Source organism: Osmerus mordax, chromosome 7 (genome assembly GCF_038355195.1).
Source record: "Osmerus mordax isolate fOsmMor3 chromosome 7, fOsmMor3.pri, whole genome shotgun sequence".
Classification (NCBI taxonomy): Eukaryota; Metazoa; Chordata; class Actinopteri; order Osmeriformes; family Osmeridae; genus Osmerus; species Osmerus mordax.
The window spans coordinates 1,926,772-1,949,006 of NC_090056.1; the positions used below are offsets into that span (position 1 = coordinate 1,926,772).

Here is a 22,235-nt window from a genome sequence, read left to right on the forward strand (position 1 = left end):
CACCTTCGAATAGACCATATAATTAGAGGCAATGGCTGTCAGTACGACTTCGGGTTAGTGCTTTTCACAAACCCAATTGTGAAGACACGACATCAAGCTGGCTTTTTAATGTTTCTTAAAAATAGTCTCTGAAACAGGATTTGTATTACAAAAAAAGCAAGCATCAGGTATTAATTTGTGAAATTGTATGTAAACACTGACTGTGAAACTTGACAGAAGGGGCTGTGGGAGAACCAGTGGACTATAGCTCCATAGGGCATCAACCGAAACCATCCACACAAACAAAATATTACAGTTGAACTTCCATTTGACATGTGGAAATTAGCATTACAATTAAACACTTTAGCTTGCCTTGCATATGTGACTACAAAGCAACCTCAAACCTGTTCTGCTTTCAAATACTATCATTAATAACAATATAAATTTATATCTCTGTTTCAGAGTGCTGAAAATGGGAGTTATTCAATAAATACCAATAAACATTAAATTCGAGGATGATGGCATCATGTTTAGTGCCAAGTGGGTGTCTTCCAAAATTATCATTGGCACAACAAAGACATTATCCTGTCACGCTGCCATTATTATTCCAGTTCAAAGCAAAACATTAAGGACAAAGGGAGGCCTGAAGACAGTTGTCAACGTCTTCTATTATCAGCAAACGCCCTAGCATTCAAGTATATCTTCTGAGACTAGACAGGAGGTTACTATTCTGAGGAAAAGGCCGGTCTGTGAACAACAGACAGATATTGAAGGGGTGGGGGTTGAGATACGTGACCGTTCATCTTGAATTGATGAGCAGCAGCTTCCCAGGCTGACATCGAAGTGGAAATATTGGCAAATGCTGTGTCAGTAAGCTGCGCTTCTGGGGGTGGGTATTCTTGATTCTGGTTCTTTAGGTTGTCAGATGTCTTGTCAGTATTCTCATAGACAAGGCGGCTGTAGATGGAGATAAGCAGGGGTGGAGGGTTATTCTGCAGCTCCAGTTTCAGCTACCTCCAAAGGCTGTCCAGTTGCATTCTCTACTGTCTTTGAGGCCTTTGACACCAAACAGGATGGGAGAAAAATATGGAGTCAGAAAATGTGGCAAGTAACAAGTAATGTTTCATGGGATTGTTTATTCTACCTTCTTTTTCTTTTTCTTCTGCATCTTGCGACTTGCTGAGCTTTGAAGCAAAGCCTTGAAAAGAAAGAAAATTAAGAAAAAGTGTTACTTTAAAAAATAAAACATACAAAACTCATTACCACACGTTTAACACAAGGGTAACAAACCTGTATTTTTCTCAACCAGCCCAGTGTGTTGTCTGCTTTAACCCACTTAGTTTACTCCAAGAAGGCTTGCTTTCTAGCTGGCTACTTGACAATCCATGAATGCAATACAAATTGTTTGTTTATTAACTGTTATTTTTTTTATTTATTTTTACTATGCTCCTACATTTATTTGTGGGGTGGGGAAGATGGTAACTATTTACCTGCAGTGTTCCCACCCCACCCAAGCTTATTTTGGAGGCAGGAAAACCCTGCAAAGGTCTTTGGAATAAATTCAGTCAGCCACCAGCATGCCATGGTACTACCATTTCACTTCTCCCCAAGGAAATGGAATTGGTTTCCTATTTGGAAACTGGTTTGCTGGTTATTTACCATAACCTCTGGATCCTCCACCTCATGCTCAGACTTGAACAACTCTGGTTCAAACAGGCTGTTTGTAATTCTCAAGGGTCCGTTGGCCATGAGGAGCACAGTAAACTTGAACTGGGCCACAAACTCGCCTGACAAAAAGGAAAATGGTGTTAGTCAATGTAAGGTCATATTCATATAGAGGTAGGCTATTTTCCATACAAAATGTTTGACTGTTGTGGTGCTAGGAAGGACTTACCTTCCTTTTCATGCAGCACATTGAAGGGCTGAAGCAGTTCATGTTTGGCACACTCCACTACACCCAGTCTGGCCTTGCCCTCATCCTCAAATGCCCTGACACACACACAAACAAGCACACACACACTTAAAGCAGGGCCTTTTCTGGAGAAAACATGTCAGTAGAATTGTGATGCGCTACTTCCTCTATCAGCTACCTGAGAGTAAAGGGCATGGTATCAAAGCGCCTCTCCACCTCGCTGAAGAACATCCTGGACGTCTTCATCTTCAGCCCATACTGCTTGCTGGGGTCCCGCTTGTAAATTGTGGTCCTCTGTCCTGCATCTTTGGCCTAGAAGTTGGAGAACAAGGAATATTTGGCCACTACCAAATCAAGCTCCAATCAAATCACACCTTAAATCTGCATCTAGAGGGTCAGATGGCTGAGCAGTAAGGCAATCAGGCTATTAATCAGAAAGTTGCCGGTTCGTGCAATATGACGTTGTGTCCTTGGGCAAGGCACTTCACCCTACTTGCACTGGGGGGGAATGTCAATGTACTTATTGCAAGTCGCTCTGGATATGAGCGTCTGCTAAATGACTACATCTCTCAAACTGTCAAGCAAGAGCCCCAGGGATGCATTTTTTCAGCACTAGGATACATTCACTGAGGTGCTATGGCTTTATGTTATCAAGAAACACACATCTATGTAACACAGTGAGCTGATGATTCTTCCTCACCTTTCCCTCTCCAGTGCTTATGAGCACATCCACTGCATAGACCTCATGCACCTCAAACTCTGCTTTCTCATGGTCCTTCCTAGACACCCAAACACATTAACTGTGAGACACAAGATGAACAATGACCATATCGTTGTTGATTTCTTCACTCACCTCTGCTGGTCTGTAGGGTTCTGAATAATGGTCTTCTCTCCATCGATGATGTGCTGCTTCAACTGATGGGACAACATACCTTCGAGAGGAGATTGGAAAGAACGCATCAGTATGCCAGTGTCACAGTGCAGGTGATGGAAATTGTCCGGCCTAGGTTTAATGACCACTCAAACTCACCCTCTATTGGTGTGCACTTGAATGACTTGGCGATCTTGTTCCAAGCTTCTGTGACCTGAGAGTTCTAAAAGGGAGAGAGTTAGCACAGAGTTAGGGATATTCAGTTTGTTTCTATGGTTCAGGGTAAACTGATTTTAATGCAGTCTCACTGGTGACTGCATACGGTATAAAACCTCAGTCTTAACTGTCAAACCGGGTTCATTTACCTGGTTCCCAGGTTTGACTAGACGTAGGGCTGCCTCGGCACACAAGTGTGCAGCCTTAATCACGTCAGCTTTACGCCCAGTCAACGGGGCCTCCTGAGGGGCAACCATACAGGACAAATTGGATTAGATGTTACTTCCGGGCTGAAATGCTTTCACACATCATGCTATCAAATGAAAAAAAGCTTGTGGCTTCTGGGGCTTGAGCCCTGAATGTTTTCTCAAAAGCCCAGAATCTTTTAGATAAAAATGTTAGTTGTAATTTTAGGCAAGTATAACAATATGAGTCCAACGTAATGTGTATATTACATAAAGCTCAACAAAAAAAAATGCGCTCAAATTAACGCTTAATTATTGTGCTCGCTCACATTACCTGTGGAAGTCCATATCTACGCTCACATAAAACCTAGACTAGGTTCTAGGTTTAGGCTAAGCCCCTAATGTTTACAATGTCTGGCTCAGTCCCGGACCTCAACCAGTTTTTCTTGCAAGATGGTGGCCTGCCCTAGTTGCATGAGGAAGCTGATGAGTCTGCTGGATATGTTAGGTTAGTGTTAAACTGTGGTTTTAGCATGCTACCTTGGTCACTCCAACAACAAAGCAATGTGCCACATTCGAGATGAAGCCGTCCACATGCACTCCCAGGTCACTGTTTGAGATAGGAGATGACATGTACCCAAATGAGAGAACGCATGTGACTATAATTACAAGTCAAAGACGATACAGCAAAAAGTTCAAGAAGGTGGTTCTGATGCCTACATTTTGACAAGGTCCCCATTCTTGAGTGTGACATCTGGGTCACTCTTAAGAGGGGAGTGGTGACAGACGCAATTATTGACGGAGACACTGGTTGGGAACGCAATTCCTACAGGTGGTAAAACATTTTTTACAGCACATTGTCATCCATGGTGGACCACATCTGTAATAGGTTGCTCTGTTATTTGCTTATATTGTGATTAAGCATACCTTTCTTCATATCCTTCTCCTTCTTGAAAACTTTTCCAGTTTCAGCCATGATGAACACATCTCCTTTCTGACACAAGTTGATAACAGAGACTCCTTCTTTGGCTGCATCGACCACTGCCTTCATAGCCTCTGCAAAAAAACAGGATTGAAATTATTGTAGTTGTGACCAGTACATTCGAATGAGTAGAACAAGTAATGTGATGCTATGTGTCATTTGAATAAAGCAAGGTAACACGTCACACTATAGAGTTCTGTTGACCAAGGTCACACTATAGAGTTCTGTTGACCAAGGACATCCATCTAATAATGCCAGGAATCTCTGTGTGTGTCCCACTTTAGATTCCCACGATTATCTGGAGAACTGGGCACACAAAGTTTGAAATGCCACATGTATCCTCTTTATAATGACAGAGTGCAGTGCCGTGATTGATGTTGTTTGGATTAGGGCTGGGCGATATGGACCAAAAGTCATATCTCAATATTTTTGGGCTGAATGGCAATATATATCTCGATATTGTTTACGTGGATTAAATGCTCAGTTGTAAGCCAGCTACATTTGAGATGTCACACAAATCTTTATTTATAAGACATTGATCAAAATAAAGTGCAACTACAGCAGGGGTGGCTTTGCCTGCTCCTGTGAGGCTCTTACTTTGCTTGCTCCTGTGAGGCTCTTACTGAGCGGCTGGGGGAATAAAAGGAATACAAAAAATATATATTGTGTATATATATATATATGGACCCTTTCGCATTTTGTGTCGCGTATCACATCATTGTTTAAGACTTAAACCACACAGAGCCGTCGCAGGGGGGGTGCGAGGCCCTGCTTATTGACATACACGTGATGCACGCGCAAGAATCACTTTCAACCCGCACAAGGACTGTCCATAATTCCGACAGCTATTATCCTGCGCACGCACGGAGCCACACCATTTCTGCAAGACGTGCTGACAAATTTATCCAGCGATCATCGAATCGACTTGTGAAATTCTTGTTTCTTTTAGTTTTATTCCTTTTCTCAGCACCCGACTCATGTTTGCAAAATCGGTCTTGCTCTCCTGTAGGTGACGTTTGTTTCTCCTGACCATCCCCTTCCTCCTCGCACTCTCACAGGGTGTGCACTAACGCCCTGTGGTGTAACGTAAATCATGAACGAAAAAATATTTTTTGACAAACGGGAATTTAATTTTAGAGCACATCAAGTCAAAAAAAGGAATACAAAAATATTGAAAGTAAAAAAAAAAAAAACTTGCAATTGCAAACTTGGATTGCATGAACGAAAAAATATGCGAGGCCCCCGGTGGCGCAAGGCCCTGTGCGGTCGTATAAAAACTGTTTTGCTTTGTATTATGACTGTCATTAGATCTGTAAGCAGCTGTTGTAGTGCGGGCGTGCATGTGTGGCTCTTTGCTATGGTGCGTTTTTTTGGGGGGCTCTTTATGCTGGACTGGTTATCCACCCCTGATCTACAGCGTCTCTCTTCCTGTTTGAGTATACACATTAGGGCTGAACAATTTCGGAAAATAAGATAATCGCGATAAATTTGCAATTGCGATTTAATATGCGATTATTATGATGTATTATTAATATAGATATATACTAGCCTACTGATCTCCAGTCAGCAACATAACACAAAGTTCAGAAAAACTAAGAATAACATACCGCCTGTAGCCTACCTCATCGAAAGTATTTTGATAAATCAAAGCTAAACTAGAGAGGGTACAATTTCTGGGGAAATTGTAGGGTGTGCTTGCTTGCGTCGGTTGCACAGGGGTCCGTTTTTGAATGACATTTTTACAACTGATATTTCTGTATATGTTATATAAAAATGCATACTTATTATTTATAAAGATTACATAGATTTAAAAGTATATATTTTTTGCTGCTCATTTACAACTGAAATACGAGTGAAGTGTAGAATGAAATAGATGTCTTCTCATTTCCCCTGCAAGAGGCAGCCTCATCGTTGAATCAAAACGAATACATTTGGCAGACCGGTGTAAAAATTGACCTAATCTCTATGACTTAAACGTCCTTTTAAGTTTTTCCCTTCTCGTGATATTTTCAAGCATTTAGCCTACTCATATTGCATTCATTCATGAATAAAGAACCCCCTTTGAAGATTATTCTACGACGTTACCGGCAGTAGAAGATTGAATCGCGATTCAAACAGTACCATCTGCTAACTGAAAATATGCCCCCAAAAACGTAAATAAGCTTGACATTTATTTAGTGGAAAATCACTCATTCATAAAAAGCTCACTGGTAGCGATCATTGTCAGTAACGACGCAAAATGCGATATAGCCCTGTGTGGAGTAACTGCCCCGGTAAATTGTACTACTACAGTACAGTACTAGACTACTGCTGTGTTCGTCTTGGTAGCGATTGCGTTGGTTGAATTCGATTTAACGTTCCGTTGTACGGTTTAGGCTGAAATTAATTATTTTCATGAACAGATTGACAAAGTTTAGGCTGTGGCAATAAAGTTCAGGTTAGTAGTCAGATAGTTTCACCTATTGAAAGACTTTTGATTTAAGTAAGGGGAGTGCCGAACATGTTCTGTCGCCGTTTGACTTCCTAAACAGCTGTGTAGATGTTTTTGTAGTGTGTCTCGCGTAGGCTACAGCGTTGCAGTGAGCAACACTGGTTTGAAACCACAGGTAATGATAATTTCACCAACAAATAGTTTACTTTTAATGTAATGTCATAATAAATCCTACAACGAAAATGTATTTGTGAAGAATTGAAAACAGATGCATCATAGACCACCAGACCGTAGTATGTGTTGCCCGGGCAACTGAGGCTAATGTTATGCTAATGCTTCAGTGAAATAGTAGACTACCGTTTCCGAAAGTAGATGTGGGCTTACTTCCTTAATAATATCAGCTAATATTGTACATTACATTTCACAAGTGTTTCACATCACAAAGTAAAATGAGTAAATAGTTATCACCCTGGCCTCTTTGCTTGTGGCGTTTCTGCAGCTGCCTTGCAGTAAAGCTATAGTTAGCCTAGCTATCCTATCCCCCAAGTTAAGAGATGCGAAACGAATTGTTCTGCACGCGTGTTTCCGTGACGTAGTGACGTTAGTAACGTCAGTGACTGTGGCTAGCAAATTAGCCACCATTAGCTTCACTTTTCGCCACAAAAACTTAACTTGAGCCTAAACCATGCAACGGAACGTAAATAAAAATACAAGCAACTCAATCACTACTAACACGAAACCTTTGACATCTAGGTTGTCTATGTAGGCCAAGTATTGACGAAGATTTAGGGGGGCAAAAAGAAATAAAAATAATAATAATATATATGTGAGAACAAAGGTTGTTCCCTTGCCGAAGGCAAAGCACACCCAATAATAATAATATATATGTGAGAGAACAAAGGTTGTGCCCTTGCTGAAGGCAAAGCACACCCAATTATTGAAAATGTTTAATGTTTTGGAAATAAATCGGTTAATTGAATTTCAGTTTCATTTAAAATGTTGTTCAAAATATCGTGATAAGTATTGTATTGTTCACCCAGTATCATGATACGTATTGTATCGTGAGCTGAGTGTATCGTTACACCCCTATTAGTTACGTTTAACTGCTTTTAATGGAGTCAGATGGCTGAGCGGTTAGGGAATCGGGCTATTAATCAGAAGGTTGCCGGTTCCATTCTGGCCGTGAAAATCACATTGTGTCCTTGGGTAAGGTACTTTACCCTACTTGCCTCTGGGAGAATGTCCATGTACTCACTGTAAGTCGCTCTGGATAAGTGTCGGCTAAATGACTAAATGTACAAAACATAGCTTATTTGCAATCAAAAAAAAATTATTGGGCATGCCTCAGACTGTACCACCTAGTGTCATACAGTCTCTCCCCTGAGCCAGCTGCAACAGGCGCATTGAAGATGACATGTAAATTCCGATTGCTTCAGTGATTTTTTTGTCCCTATTTGTATGTGTATCTAAAGGCTGGTTAAGCACTGTAGGGAGGAGAAGTTGGACAGTTTTTTTGTCTCGTTCCAGTGATTGGCACACCTGGGTGATGGTGTCGGATATGCGTTAGCATGTTAGATGTATTTACACTCACATACCCCACAACTGCTGAACAACACCAACACACAGTCCTTGTCTTATCCACCACTCTCTCGCCTGTACTACTGTAACTGACTGGGAAACCGAAGTTTTCCCAAACTTGCGATCTTAAAGAGGCCGGCGGATCCTCTATCTCTTGTGGGTCACCACCACTCGCCATACTTATCCTAGTGCTGATAGCTATCTCTGACTCACTCACTGGACCCTTGACCTGACAAAAACTGCATACATAGGCGGAGTTCGGCTACACAGGCGGCGGCACCAATCAGAGCTTTAGAGCTAAGGCGGGGTACAGATTAGGTGTCCCTAAAGAACACGAGTATCTAACAGTAGTTCCGCATTACATGAATTAATTTGCACGGAAGTTTTATTTATTTTTATACCATGTATTCTCCGTGTATATTCATGCACCGAACCGCAACGCCCATACCGTTTAGGTTCAATACGAATACATGTACCGTTCCAACCCTACCTCATACCATTATCTACACACAAATGTGAAACTGCACTTCATATCATTAAATTATTATCATACATACACACATTATAATATATATATATATATATATATATATATATATATATATATATATATATATGGGGTGGGCGGTATACCGGTATTAACGCAAATACCGGTATGGCGTTATGCCATGATATGGATTTTGCCATATCATGGATATCAAGATATATTAATAAATGTATTAAGCAAAGTATTTCTGTTTGGTGTAAAATATAGCGTAAGTCAAGTGATACAGCCTAGTGGGCTAGCGTCACTGTGTCCAATCCCGACCGGTTTTTAGCTAACATTCTGATAAAATGCCACTTCAAATATTGATCAAAATAATCGTATCACGTTTTCAGCTGATTTACTGATTTCACGTTAAGCTTTAACTTCTTACCTTTCGAGCTAAATATTGTTTAAAAATTTAGAGTCAAAAGACGCTGGCGCCGGTAAATTAGCCGTGCGCTACCCTTGTCCAAACCCGACCGCACTTCTAAACACTGGCCGCTGCTGTTTTTCTGGGGATATTAACTTAATCCAGGGTCACCAAACTGACCATCAATGCTGTCAACATATCCGGGGACGTAGTTATGTCCTCCACAATAAGATATCACGCTTCAACATCTCCAAACTATGCAATAAAATCTCAATTTGACTGTATACCACCACCTGCTGGATGTTTTGTTGAACTCTTCTCAAAGTTTGTCAGCCCCCATCCCTTCCTCCCCTCGACTACAGATCACGTCACACATGATCGTGTATTTTCATTGGCAAGACAAAGTAGTGTTAAGCTAGCATTGAAATACACTCATATGCTAACCCATAGTAGCAGTACGATGACAACACAGACACACTTGTCAGAGTAAAGATCGTCGCCCAAGTGTCGCCCGAGTGTCGCCGAGTGGTCTTTCGGCCAAAGCCTTTCCTATATTATTTAGACATGTAAACGTCCATATATGTTCATGAAATTGTACACGTAGATTGTTTGCTATGCCTAAAATAATACTACTTACACTTTGCTGGCGATAGCAAAAGAAAATGCTGGCAAAAAGACCAAGTGACCGAGTGTCCAAACCCCGTTCGGGTTTGGACAATAGTAGTTTACAGCGGTCGGGATTGGACACAGTGACGTTAGTTAAAATTTGTATATATTTTTTCTAATTTGTATTTGTTTTGTTTTTTACATTTACGCATGGACGCTGCACGCATTGTGCCAGCCAATGAAAGTCAACAAACAAGCATGCGCAACTCTAGAGGAAGAGAACATTAATTGAAGTAAACTGCTTTTGTTTACGAGGGTTAGCAAGCTAGCTATGTCTGAAAATTTGCCTCTTCTGTCATCTGGAAATGGTTTGGTTTTAAGGTATCCGACATCGACCAACACAAACGGTACTGTGTAAGTTGTGTCGTCGAGTTGTGTTGGCCAAAGGTGGAAACACTACCAATCTTTTCCACCACCTGAAAACGACGCATGTTCTGGAATATGAACAATCAACCAGAATGCGTTTGACAAATCCCCCGAGCAGCGGAGCAATTCCCAAAAGGTCCACAAGCCAGACCCACACAGAAATCAATCAAGGCATAATTTACTGCTAATCCCTATGACAAGAAGAGCAAGAAGTGGAATGACACAACCAGTGCAATTACATACCACATAGCAAAGGACATGCTACCCATTCAAACAGTGGAGAAAGATGGTTTCTGTAAGCGGATTCGAACCCTAGACCCAAGATACGAGATCCCGAGCCGTAAATACTTCACCAAGAAATGTCTGACAAATCTCTACATAGAATGCAAGAACAGAGTTGCCCACAAGATCAATGAAGCTGTATTCCTCTCCACCACTGCAGACTTATGGTCAAGCCGGACCACAGAGCCTTACATAAGCCTTACTATTCATTATATTTACAACAACTGGAAGCTGCAAAGCAAGTGTCTTCAGACCTCTTATTTCCCAGAAGACCACAGCGGAGAAATAATTGCAGCTGGGCTGAGGGAGGCACTTGCGTCCTGGGGCTTGGAAGAGTTGCGCCAAGTTTGCATGATTTCCGACAGCAGAGCGAACATGGTCAAAGCATTGGCGCTAAATGGATGGACAAGACTAGGGTGTTTCGGACACAGGCTACACATCGCTATTGGTAAGTATAAGTTTCAACGTCCAATACACGTTATAGTTGACTACCCTGCCTGATCCTATGCGTTAAGACGAATACAGTTATGCAATCTATAATATTTGTAGGAAATCAGTAGCAGGAACGCGTTAGCGTTTAGCATGTTTTCAGCCCCTAATAAAGGCCTTTTAACAAAAAATCCCACAAGTGCCCTGCTTTGGATCTGTTATACCACTGAATACCCTTCTGTGGTTCAACATTTTCCTTAGCTTTTTCTATACAATTTGTAGTTGGTAATGATACATTAGTTTATAATTTAATATATTCATCTATCCTTTTTGTCTTTCAGTAATCACTCAATAAATGTCCCCGTTTTCTAAAACATAGCTCTCTTAATCACCACAGTTGTATGTATTCCATAGAAGTATTCCATTTGTAATCATGTTTATTGAAGAATTGTGAGTGTCCAAAACGAACCTCGGGTTTCCCGGGCGACAGGAGTGTGCAAGAAAGTGGTCAGCACATTTTCCTATAGTTTGAAGAAGCAGAAGGCCCTTGTCGTAGGCCGAAAACTGCATTAAACACCCACTCTAACCTATGTGGCAGATTTAGACTGTAAGACAGAAGGTCGAACTAGTTGACCTTAAAATGTGTGGCCACTAAAAGCATAACACTAAGATAGCATCAGTGATGACGCAATCAGGTAATTAAAGTGACCGTCATCAGAGATCACAGTACGAACATTACATACTGTATTTGAGTAATGGCTCTTTCGGGGAATGGCTCCGAACATGTCAGGCTGACCTGTTTGGACAAGCGCAAGCACCAGATAGCGAAAGATTAACTAAACAACAGATATACTTTGTACGTTCACTGTGGATATGTAACGGTCTTTTGGGACCGAGACAAACAGACATACACTGATTAAGATCAATGCAGTCGCACAGACAGGGTCATGGTACAAATTATGGCACTGCCTATCGACTGTATATAATGACTGTGAATTCATGTATTAGTTAGATCTTCTCAGGCGAAGAGATCAAACCAAATGTAACCGTTGTTCTTGTGACAATAAAGACAATCTGCATTTGAACTCAGACTCAGCCTCCCCTCTCGACATTCTTGAGAAAGCAACCTGATCAGCTAAAAGCTGACCACTACACCCTGACAAGTGCACAGGATAAACTGAACCTGCCCCTCCACAAACTCATCACGGAATCCCCGACATGGTGGGGATCTTGACTGCAGATGATGGAATGAGTCCTGGAGCAGGAAAAGGCCATCACAAATGTCCTTTTAGCAGACAAGAAAACACAGCACCTTGCACCCACTTATCAAGACATTGATGTCTTTGAATGTATCACGGCAGCACTTAAACCCCTCCAGGATTTTACAGACACCTTGTCAGGAGAAACATACGTGTGTCTATCTGAAACCAGTCCTCCATTTGTTCAAGACGGAGGTTCTGAAATCAAATGAGGGTGACGCCGAACTGAACCGAGACATCAAGATGAAGGTAGTTGATTACCTATTCAACAAATACACCAACCCTGAAACAGATGAGCTGCTTACCATGGCTACCTTTCTGGACCCAAGGTTCAAGAATATCTACATGACCACTGAGAAGCTGGTGGAGGTGAAGGTGAGAGCTGCCTCTGAGGCGGAAGCCCTCCTGGTAGGGAACACTGCCGTGGAAGGGGATCAGAGAGAGGTAGAGAGAGAAGCTGCCACTGCTCCACAATCGGCAAATAAGTCCAAGAAGAGCCTTGGGAGCTTCTTTAACCCTTGTGCTGCCTTCGGGTCACATGACCCAAAGGTTCATAACGAACCATTGTTGTGTTTACCCAATTTTACCCGATACAAAAACAAATAAAAATAATTTTATTTTAACCTTTGCAATGTGGGGGGTCTGAGACAGCCCAACGGTTAAAATAAAATGCTTCACTTTGTTTTTTTATGTGGTAAAGTTGTCGCAATACGACGGTGGGTCACAATGACTGATGGGTCAGAATGACCCGAAGATAACACAAGGGTTAAGAAAACCAGTAGTGCACCCCCACCTGCCTTAACCCAAAGACAGGTCATCGAGCAAGAGCTGGACAGCTACACTCTGATGATGGAAGCAGACAGTGAGGCTGATCCTTTGGAGCGGTGGCGATGTTACACATCCAACTTTCCACAAGTGAGTCGTCTTGCAAATAAATATTTATGCATCCCAGCCACAATTTACCCCTCTGAGAGAGCATTTAGCACTGGCGGCAATGTGGTCACATGCCACAGGGCATCTCTGAAACCAGAAAATGTCAATATGTTTGTGTTCCTGGCACAGAACTTGGAAAGAGGGAGGCAGCAAGTTGTTAGTAGAATTCATAATGACCAGTGTTATGCCTGAAAAAAAGAATGCACTTGTTATGTTTGGCCTGAAATAGTGTTTGTTTGGCCTGAAAGTGTTTTTGTTTTACATTTACTTACATCCTGTAAACTTGAAATATTTGATTTAACTGCATTTTTATTGAACCCTTATACCTTTGTTTATGTTTCATGTTTGCACAGGAAAAAAACAACTGAAGACATTTGCATTGCCTTCCGTTCTGTTTCTGTATGTTTAAGGGCAAATAAAAGTACCCCAAAAAAATTGTACAGTATATCGTGATATACCGTTATCGCCTGGAAACCGCAAAATATTGTGATATGAATTTTGGTTCATATCGCCCACCCTATACACACACACACACATATATACAAATGTATGAACTATACATATTTGGTATATTTATACACATTATATTAATATAACTTTGTCTGAATAACAGAAGACAGGACTCCGTCTGACGAGCAGCAGCAAACTACTCTGTAGAGCATCGATTCCCAACCCCTGTGCCGCGGCACACTAGTGAGAGATCATCAGGTGTGCCGTGAGAAATTATCCAATTTCACTTAATTAGTCTTAAATTAAATTAAAATAATAATAATCATTTATTAATTATTATCAGCAAATAATATTCCCTTGTCGAGTGTCTGTAATAAAGTGACTGGCAGAGTAATGTAATATTCGTCCGGGTGGCACCAGGTATAGCTAAATATAGGTAGGCTATAGTAGGCAGCTCTTAGAGACAAGAGAATTAATGATGCATGTGACAGGTCGTGGTGATGGAGAAGTTTTTAAAAAGAAAGAATCCAAACTCCGAACTGGGCCCTGGACAAGAGACTGACCCTAGCTCTACTATTTACCGGGGCTATGTCTGAATCTAGGAGCTAAACGGAACACAGCTGCCAGCTGTAGGTAGCCTCTATGCAGGTAGCAACGCTAGTGCTAAATAAGTATTTAGCTGGTCGGCTCGATGACGCCGGGTGAGTAGGGCTCATGAGACTGCTCATCAAAACAATGAAGGGGAACCAAGTAGCCTCAACTTTCCTCGCTGATATCGCTGTCTTACTAGAACCCGTATCTATGCATCGTTGCTAACGTGTGATGACGTTGTGACGTTAGCACTGAGTTCCCTTTGTGCACACTTTTACCGCGGCATTAAAGCCATGATCAGAGCTATTGATTGATTATACAAATCAATCGCATAAAGGTTTATTCAAAAAAAATATTGTGCTTTCATTTTGCATTTTATTATGTTTTCATTTTAAGTATCTGTGTATCTGCACACTTAGAATTTTCTTTATTTAAAATAGACATGCCTAAATGTTTTTAATGTTCTTTGCATCGTGGGTGGCATTTAAGAACCAAGGACTTAAACTAAGTGTAGTGCCTTTTAAAATGCTTTGCCCTAAAGGAAAGAAACCCAATATTTTAAGCTTTTCTTTGTTAAAGGTTCTGCAGCTAGTGTACTTGAATTGTATTTATCTGCAACATTATGTTGTATAATTACAGTTTTGCACAATAAATGTTCTCAAAAATACATACGTTTCTTTCTTTCTAATTTTTTTAAATATATTTAGCAGTTTGGCTAAACCTGTTCTGAAATGGTTCTATTATAATTTAAATATTGCGATATATATTGTTATCGCAATAGGCTGCAATGTATATCGCAATATGGATTTTAGGCCATATCGCCCATCCCTAGGCTGGCACATGGCATGTCTCAAGGGAGGTGTTAAAGATGTAGGTAAACACCGGAGACAGCTGGTCAGCGCAGTGCTTGAGGGTGGCTGGAGAGACAGAGTCCGGCCCAGCTGCTTTGCGGGGATTCTGCCTCTTGAAAAGTCTGTTAACTTCACCCTCCTGAATGGAGAGAGTCGTCACTGCGGCAGTCTCACCGCTCGCCGTGTAAGCGCGTGTCTGTGCTATTCTCCGACATGCAGTCAATCACTGGTAATTTTAGTTGTTTGTATTCTTCCCCTGCTAGCTAAATTGCACGTCTGTTGATTCGATAGAGATTGCTGCCCTTGCTCAGATTTGTATTATAGGTGCATTATTATGCCGAAGTAATTTTAATGAATAAAAAGTGGGTTTAATAACACGCTAATAATAACTTTTTCAAAATTGTGTGCCTGTTTGTGCACATTCTGAAGATTTTTTGCACTGTGAATTTACATTTAGTCATTTAGCAGACACTCTTATCCAGAGCGACTTACAGTAAGTACAGGGACATTCCCCCGAGGCAAGTAGGGTGAAGTGCCTTGCCCAAGGACACAACGTCATTAGGGTTAGGGTTAACAGCAACCTTCAGATTACTAGCCCAATTCCCTAACCGCTCAGCCACCTGACTCCCATAACAGTACATAACAGAAAGTGTTTCATTCTGCAGAAATTGTGTAAATGTTTAATGTAACAAATATATTTTTTTAGAACACCTCAATTGTTATCATTTGTATAATATTACAGCTCATCTTCGTTGGTCAAAGGCACAATCTTTACCCGGACGTGACTTTTGTGCATGGAAAAGTGAAACGTAAATGTAGGAATACTTGAAAAGTGCCTCAAAAATTTCATGTCAGGCCCTGAATGATCACGGTCACTAGATCTAAAGAAAACATTGACTTTCACTCAGTGCTATTCACTGACAGTAAAAAAAAAAAAAGTGCACTGCTGTTCGTAGACTAGCTCCAGAGATTGTTGCTGCGTTGCTAAATGATAGCAACTCACCAGGACACTTCACCAACTCTCCACTCATTCTCCTCGGACCATCCATTTAATTGGCTTTGACGGCCATCAGGTCTCGGCAATTCCTCATTTGCCCTCTCATGTCTACTTGGTTCAAAATTATACGGCTGCGGGCCATCATACACATTAGTGGTTTTTGCCACGTCTTCTTCATCCCAATCACCATAGTTCTAGTACTAGGCTGAGGCTTCTCTCCTCCACGACTCCCCAACGTGACGTCATCTCCGATTTGCGCTAATATGCTAATGCTAACTTATATAGACCATATGATTCACTCAACACGGATAAGATTAACACATTTATAACTTATTTTTTGTAAGGGAAGAGTAGTTGCGGTTACGTTCTGGCGCCCTTCACTTGCACGGTCCCGCGACGTATGTTTGGTCGAATGAAGTTGCGGCAACGTAAGGGCAACGTAACTGTGTTAACTGAGTGAGAACTATCATCACCAGCTGCATCACGGGCACTGCACTATTTATAATTCCAGACATCTGTGTGTGTCACCGACATCATCCCTGGCACTGTGAACCATCTATAGTTCAAGAAATTTGTATTTGTGTGTTTCACTGACATCTTCACCGCATCACGGACACTATGCCCTAGTCTGTGAAACAACGCGAATAAGGATGCTGCTCACTGTCCGTGTTTTGACAGACCTGTTGTAGCTTGCTAGCAACTAGTTTTGTCATGAGGCCGGTTCATTTCGCTAGCTGGATAGCAATCTGAAAGTGACGTGTTCTCAGTGCGATGCGCATGTGTTAGAACTAGACCGAGCATTGACAGATTAGAGCAGCTCACACGCGTCCTCTAAGATTAGCTAGCTCGCTGCCTTTATGCATGGATAACTTTTGCAATCTGTTTAGCAAACTGTTTATTATAGAGTAAATTACCTATCAAGCATAATTTCGGTCATGATTTAAAAGTAAATGCTGCCAAATTGGGCTATCTTGCTATACGTTGGGCTATCCGCTAGCTAGCTGACCGGTCGTCCTTAGTTTAGGAAATTACATAATGTGCTATACATGCAGCCATCTAGTTAGCTAGCTAGTTGGTACTGAGCTAGTGGAGCAGTTTTTACTTTAATGTTGCAAGTGAAATATGGCCAGTTTAACGCCCGTTAATGCATTTCATAAGGCACATGGCAGCGACAATTTATAAACTAGCAAGCGTTGACTCCAAGTGGCATTAAAAGTGTAATGGCTAAAGTAATTTTTTTAATCGGAATTTAATTTTCACTTACGATTGGCAATTTCAGCCCCCATTTTGTACTTGGTGACGACCAAGTCATCAGCGATGGTCTGTTCTTGCGGATCGTCATCCCCAGACATATTTTCAGTGGTGCTTTCGTGCTCTATATAACTTTCTCCTTGTTGTCAACCACCACGCTTTTCCTGCTCTTCGCTACTCTCCAGTGACAATGAAAGCCCAAAACACCCACCCACACTACGTCCTCACGCAGAGCACGTATGGGTAACGTTACTGCCATAGATCAAAGTGTATAGCCAGAGAATGGCTGTTTATCAATCCGAAGAACGCTGAGAACGCAAGTACATTCTTTTGAAGAACGTTCTTGCAAGCGTCCTTGCGAGAATGGTCTTGCAAGTCTGCAAGGACTTCTGGGAAATCAGAAGCGTTCTCGCTGGTCAAGTCACCATCCAATGTATCCTTGATAAAAGGGGCGGATCAGGAACATTTCCGGGTATTTTTGGCGTTCTTGGTGACTTGTGTTCTTTGGAATGGAACTGTACTTGGGCAATGAAAGATGACGTCAAACGAGTTCGCAAGAACGGAAAAAAACGTGGATTGATAAACAGCCAATGTCTAATATGGGGACTGCCACTCTCGGGAAACTTCCGGGTTCTGAACTGGTTGCAGTTCCACTCTGGTTCCATTTGAGGGGCTCACCAGTGAGTGCAGATTGAATGGAGGTCTATGGAGATATACCCCTATGTCGGAGACATTTAGAATGTAAGGTTATATTCTGAAAATACTGGTGCTAGCATTCCTTTGTCAGTAGAGAGCCCTCTCCCCACATGACCTATAGATGACACTAGGCTTAAGTAAACAAACTGACCTAGGTTGACCATTAGCATACTAGAGGTGCAATAAATGTGTTAATCTTATCCGTGTTGAGTGAATCATATGGTCAAGCCTAGGGTCAGAAAACTCTGTAAGTTTCCACGTGCACGCGCACTCTGTCTCTGGGATCGATCATATTCACAGCTGATACTGTATGCTGAGGAGGGGACTTCTCACCAATAAATGGTCTTACCTGAAGACTGGGGAGCTAGACAAACTTTGTATTGCGATCAGACTGTGTCTCCTTGCTGGCAAGCATTAAACTGCAAATGGAGCAAATGGAGCAGACAGAAGACAAATTGATGTTGTTGATATGTTGCCTTGGAGATGTAGTGACGTCACCAGTGCAAGTGCAGCTGATTGCTCTGACAACATGGCGTCTGCTCCAGATTCCACCTGTTTGATTTGTGATCTTCCCACGTATTGTTGTAGTATATAAGAAACCAAATGTTTACTTCTCGACAGCAAACGCTTTGTCGCCTCGATTTGTTAAAACGTTTTTTTTGTAAAGGGTTAGGGTTAGGGTTAACAAACATTTTAACAAATCTCGGTTTACAAAGGCGTTTGCAGACCTGTCGAGGAGTAAACATTTGCTGTATATAGCTACATTATATTACACATGTATATAAAAAGGCCCCTGCTCACAGCCAGAGGCCCCTGCTCACAGCCAGAGGTCCCTCCTATCAGAATTCAACTTCTATTTCCCTCTCAGTAAACTACTTGCCACACAACAGTTTTGTGTTTACAATCCTATCCATTTTATAAATCCTGCTTCCCACAGCCTAGTAAGTATCTTCTAACTTGCAATATACAGTGCTTGGTTTTAGTACTGATAAGCCGAGCCTGGACCTTCCCTTTGTGAATGGCTTGTGAAAAACATCTAATAAACGATGACATTTTGATTGGTTCCATCACATTTATTTTAAACAAAAAACTATAATGATATATTTAACAAAAGGTAGAAAGAAAGAAATTGTGATCATTTAAGTAAGAGTTTTAACAAGTTTGAAGCTTGATCATGAAAACAGATCAGGGATGTTTACGGCAGGCAGCACAGACATATTACTCTCAGTTGGATTTGAGCACAACACTGATGGAACCATCTAAGGCAGCTGTAACAGCCAACCTGAGATTTTGGATAAACATTAAGACAAATTGGTGGAATGATAATGAATGATCAAACATTAGGAATGGCAAAAACTGGCACTCAGGTATCAACTGGTATTCAATACCAGTTGACAAGCTATTACCCAGTTAGTGTCACCATCCAGATTGTCCACATCCCCGCATAGTTGGGGTGTGTCAGATCTTATAGTCCCAAGATATGGGGGGGGGGGGGATTTCGGCAGGTATGATGAACAGTGTTGCCAAAGTCCTACTCCCCCAGTAAGTTAAAAAGAAATACTAGCTGTTGAGTCACCCTCTGTTGGTATATGGATGCTTGGAGTAGGTGGCCCAGTATAGTAGCGGGGTCGACAGGGACATCAGGGCCCTCCTCTTGGCCTAGAGATCGGCTGCTCCGCTGATCCATCTTCTTTGCCGGGGCTTAAATCACTGCCCGCATTCTCCACCACTGTGGCAAAGAAAGAGGTCGGGCGGACCTCTTTCTTTTAATGCAGCCGAAACAAAAAACAAAAATCAACTTAAAGTACCCGGCAGACAGGGTCCGGTGGCCCGTTAAAAAGTACGAAAAGAAAGTCGGAAAAGTAAACCAAAAAGGACGGAATTCGCGTCTGTCGTTCGGTTGCCTTCATTGGTTAGCGAGGGAGGGGGCCGTGCCCGCTTTCGTCGGCCGAGTCTGGGGAAAAAGAGACAGCGATTAATGTATGGGAGCTGTCTGTCGTTGCGCTGTGTTCTCACCCAACACTGGACTGGTCTTGCTTCTTCCTTTATGGCACGGCTGACGAGGTCTAATTCGTGTAGGTGTGTCTTCTCATTATCCCTCGCCAGCCGTGCGCAATGAGAGGTGTAAACTCGGGAGGAGCTGTCCTTGGTGCCAGTGGTCCTTTGTGGGCGGTGGCTGGACCCACGCTGATACCAGCCTTTATGTGGCTGCAACAGCACGCAATGTGGCTGCAGAAAACCGGGAAAGGATAACCTTTATAATGGATGGAGAAGTACACGGATTATACAAATAGTTCGATTTAAAAAGACCAAAAAGGTTGAGGAGGACAGCCTTTAAGAGAAAAAGCGATTCCACATTGATCTGTCACATCTGAGTTTTGATTTGGGTTACGAAAGTCTTGAAATTTGAGTGAGAATGTCGCCCGGTAGACCGCAGTCTTATGTGGCAGCCACGTCATGTCACAAAGTGACAACATTTTACAGTCAATTCTACACCTAAAAAGTCAAGCAGGGCAGCTTTAAAGAGATATGGGAATTCTGCTTTAGCCAGCTGGTCCGATTATTTTTGTGATTTGTGTAAAACTGGCAATCTGAGTGAGACTACGTCCCCGTTACACTGTTTTGACGTTGTTAGCCTCAGTCGCTCACTGGCAGTGTGCACAATGATGTATTTCACTCCATTCTACACTATAAACGTCAGGGAGGACTGCCTTTTGTAGATACAAGCCTGCTGAAGCAAGCACCTCGGATTTCTTTAACCAAGCCTGTTTCATTCATCATTTGCCTGAGAAAGCGACCTTCGTTTTGCCCTATCACTTGGTCAGGCTATTTAAAGGTATGAAACGTAAATGTACTTGTCCAAATGACAAGTGCCTCAAAAAGTTAATGTCAAGCCCTGAAATCCAGTGGCCAGAGATAATTGATGACCTGATCGACACTCAAAGTGTATTATACCCGGGAGAAGTTCGTCTTTTGCAGCCGACATGCGCAGTTGAGCATGCTTGACAGTGGTGTGACGTAGGCTGACAATTGGTCTATAGATAGCTAATTTTGTGCTGGTCATTGACAGTTGTTTGTGGAATCCAACATATTTACACATTTGTTCAGAGCCCCACCATATTGAGACAAAGTCCAACTCTCGCCCCATAGAGACCAATGCAAATCTGGTGACACATTTCTCAGAGAAAGCAGAAGGAACACGTTTTTGAAACTGCCGGTAGAGTTGTATTTCTGACCGCACAGACATATAAAGAATATCTCTGGTTTCAGCAGAGTCTTGGGTCTCGGAAAATATCCTTATTCTTTGGATTGGACGTATAGTTTTGCGTCTAGGTTAACTTGTTTGAGGTGTGGATTCTAGGTACATTTCTGTTTCTCTCTGCAGCTCGTTAACGGTCACAGCTGCGCCATGGCAACCACACAGAAACGCGCCACTCAGGCTCTTAAGCAGCTTGCACACTCCCCGACAAACGCCAACATTCTACAACAAACGCCAACAAACACCAACAGTCGGGTCAGTGTGCGCCAGCAGTTTGTGTTTGTTGGTCATTACGGGTACTGTCGGAAGAGTTCAACATGTTCAGTCGGATCGGGTAAAGTTGCAGAATGTCTGACCGTTGTAGAGTGATTTCCAACGAACTCCAACATTCTGACAGCTCGTTACCTTGAAAACTAGGCTCAACTCGTGTACATAACATCGTTGAGCTCTCTTTTATGTCGATGAAGTTTACTTCAGCTCTTTACTTACTTCTTAATTTTAAGTTAGGAGTCAGGCATACTCCAACCAAGACAGCAAAAGTGCCGCAATGAGAAACTAGCTAGCTAGTTCTACCATGTTAATCTGTTAACAAGATAACCTATTTACATTTAGCTTACGCTTTTATCCAAAGCGACGTAGCCTACAAGGGAGAGATCTAACTAGTTGCTAATACGGTTGTTTCATTAGTAGACTATGGTTCACTGCTCCCTGATCAAGAAGGCTACAAGTATCAGTGTATTGCAGTGGCAGCGCCAGAATCTTTTCTCTGCAGGTGCTATGGGGGAGCCAGAAGGAGAGGATGAGGTAATATAGAGGCTTGTTAACATATAAGCTACTTTTAACAATGAACAGGCTTTATACAATTGATTAAAAAGTCTCCTTGATTCTTTGTGTTTCAAGATGACCTGGAAAACTGATGATAATATTCAGGTACTGCTTTGGAGCAAGGTATACCCTTCATATTTCCTGGCATAGTTGCCTTTACTAAGCCTTTTTAAGTCACCAACTCTGTTCAAGAATGTCCCACATGCAAAGACACACAGAGATGCAGACAGACTGAACAGTGGTCAAGGCTTGGCTACAGTGAGTTTGCTTCCTTGTGAGTGATTCCAGCAGACTACATAGTCTAGGCCTACCTACATAGACTGCAGCCTA

The 22,235-nt window shown here is 42.0% G+C and overlaps 1 protein-coding gene across 2 annotated transcripts; it reads right to left on the minus strand.

Moving 5' to 3' along the window:
* Positions 1-92: 92 nt before the first annotated feature.
* On the minus strand, positions 93-17,335 carry LOC136946237 (proliferation-associated protein 2G4-like). Of its 2 annotated transcripts, none has more exons than XM_067240516.1 (13): positions 17,139-17,335; positions 4,091-4,219; positions 3,884-3,989; positions 3,704-3,773; positions 3,128-3,220; positions 2,922-2,985; positions 2,745-2,823; positions 2,592-2,670; positions 2,070-2,203; positions 1,874-1,968; positions 1,639-1,766; positions 1,124-1,177; positions 93-936 (listed from the first exon to the last, which is right to left on the minus strand). In XM_067240516.1, exons 1-13 carry the CDS (start codon positions 17,224-17,226, stop codon positions 922-924), a joined length of 1,134 nt encoding a protein of 377 aa, XP_067096617.1. In that variant the 5' UTR covers positions 17,227-17,335; the 3' UTR covers positions 93-921. The 2 variants fall into 2 exon arrangements, with proteins under 2 accessions (XP_067096617.1, XP_067096616.1); XM_067240515.1 differs by having other exon boundaries at positions 93-1,035.
* Between the last annotated feature and the right edge of the window lie 4,900 nt (positions 17,336-22,235).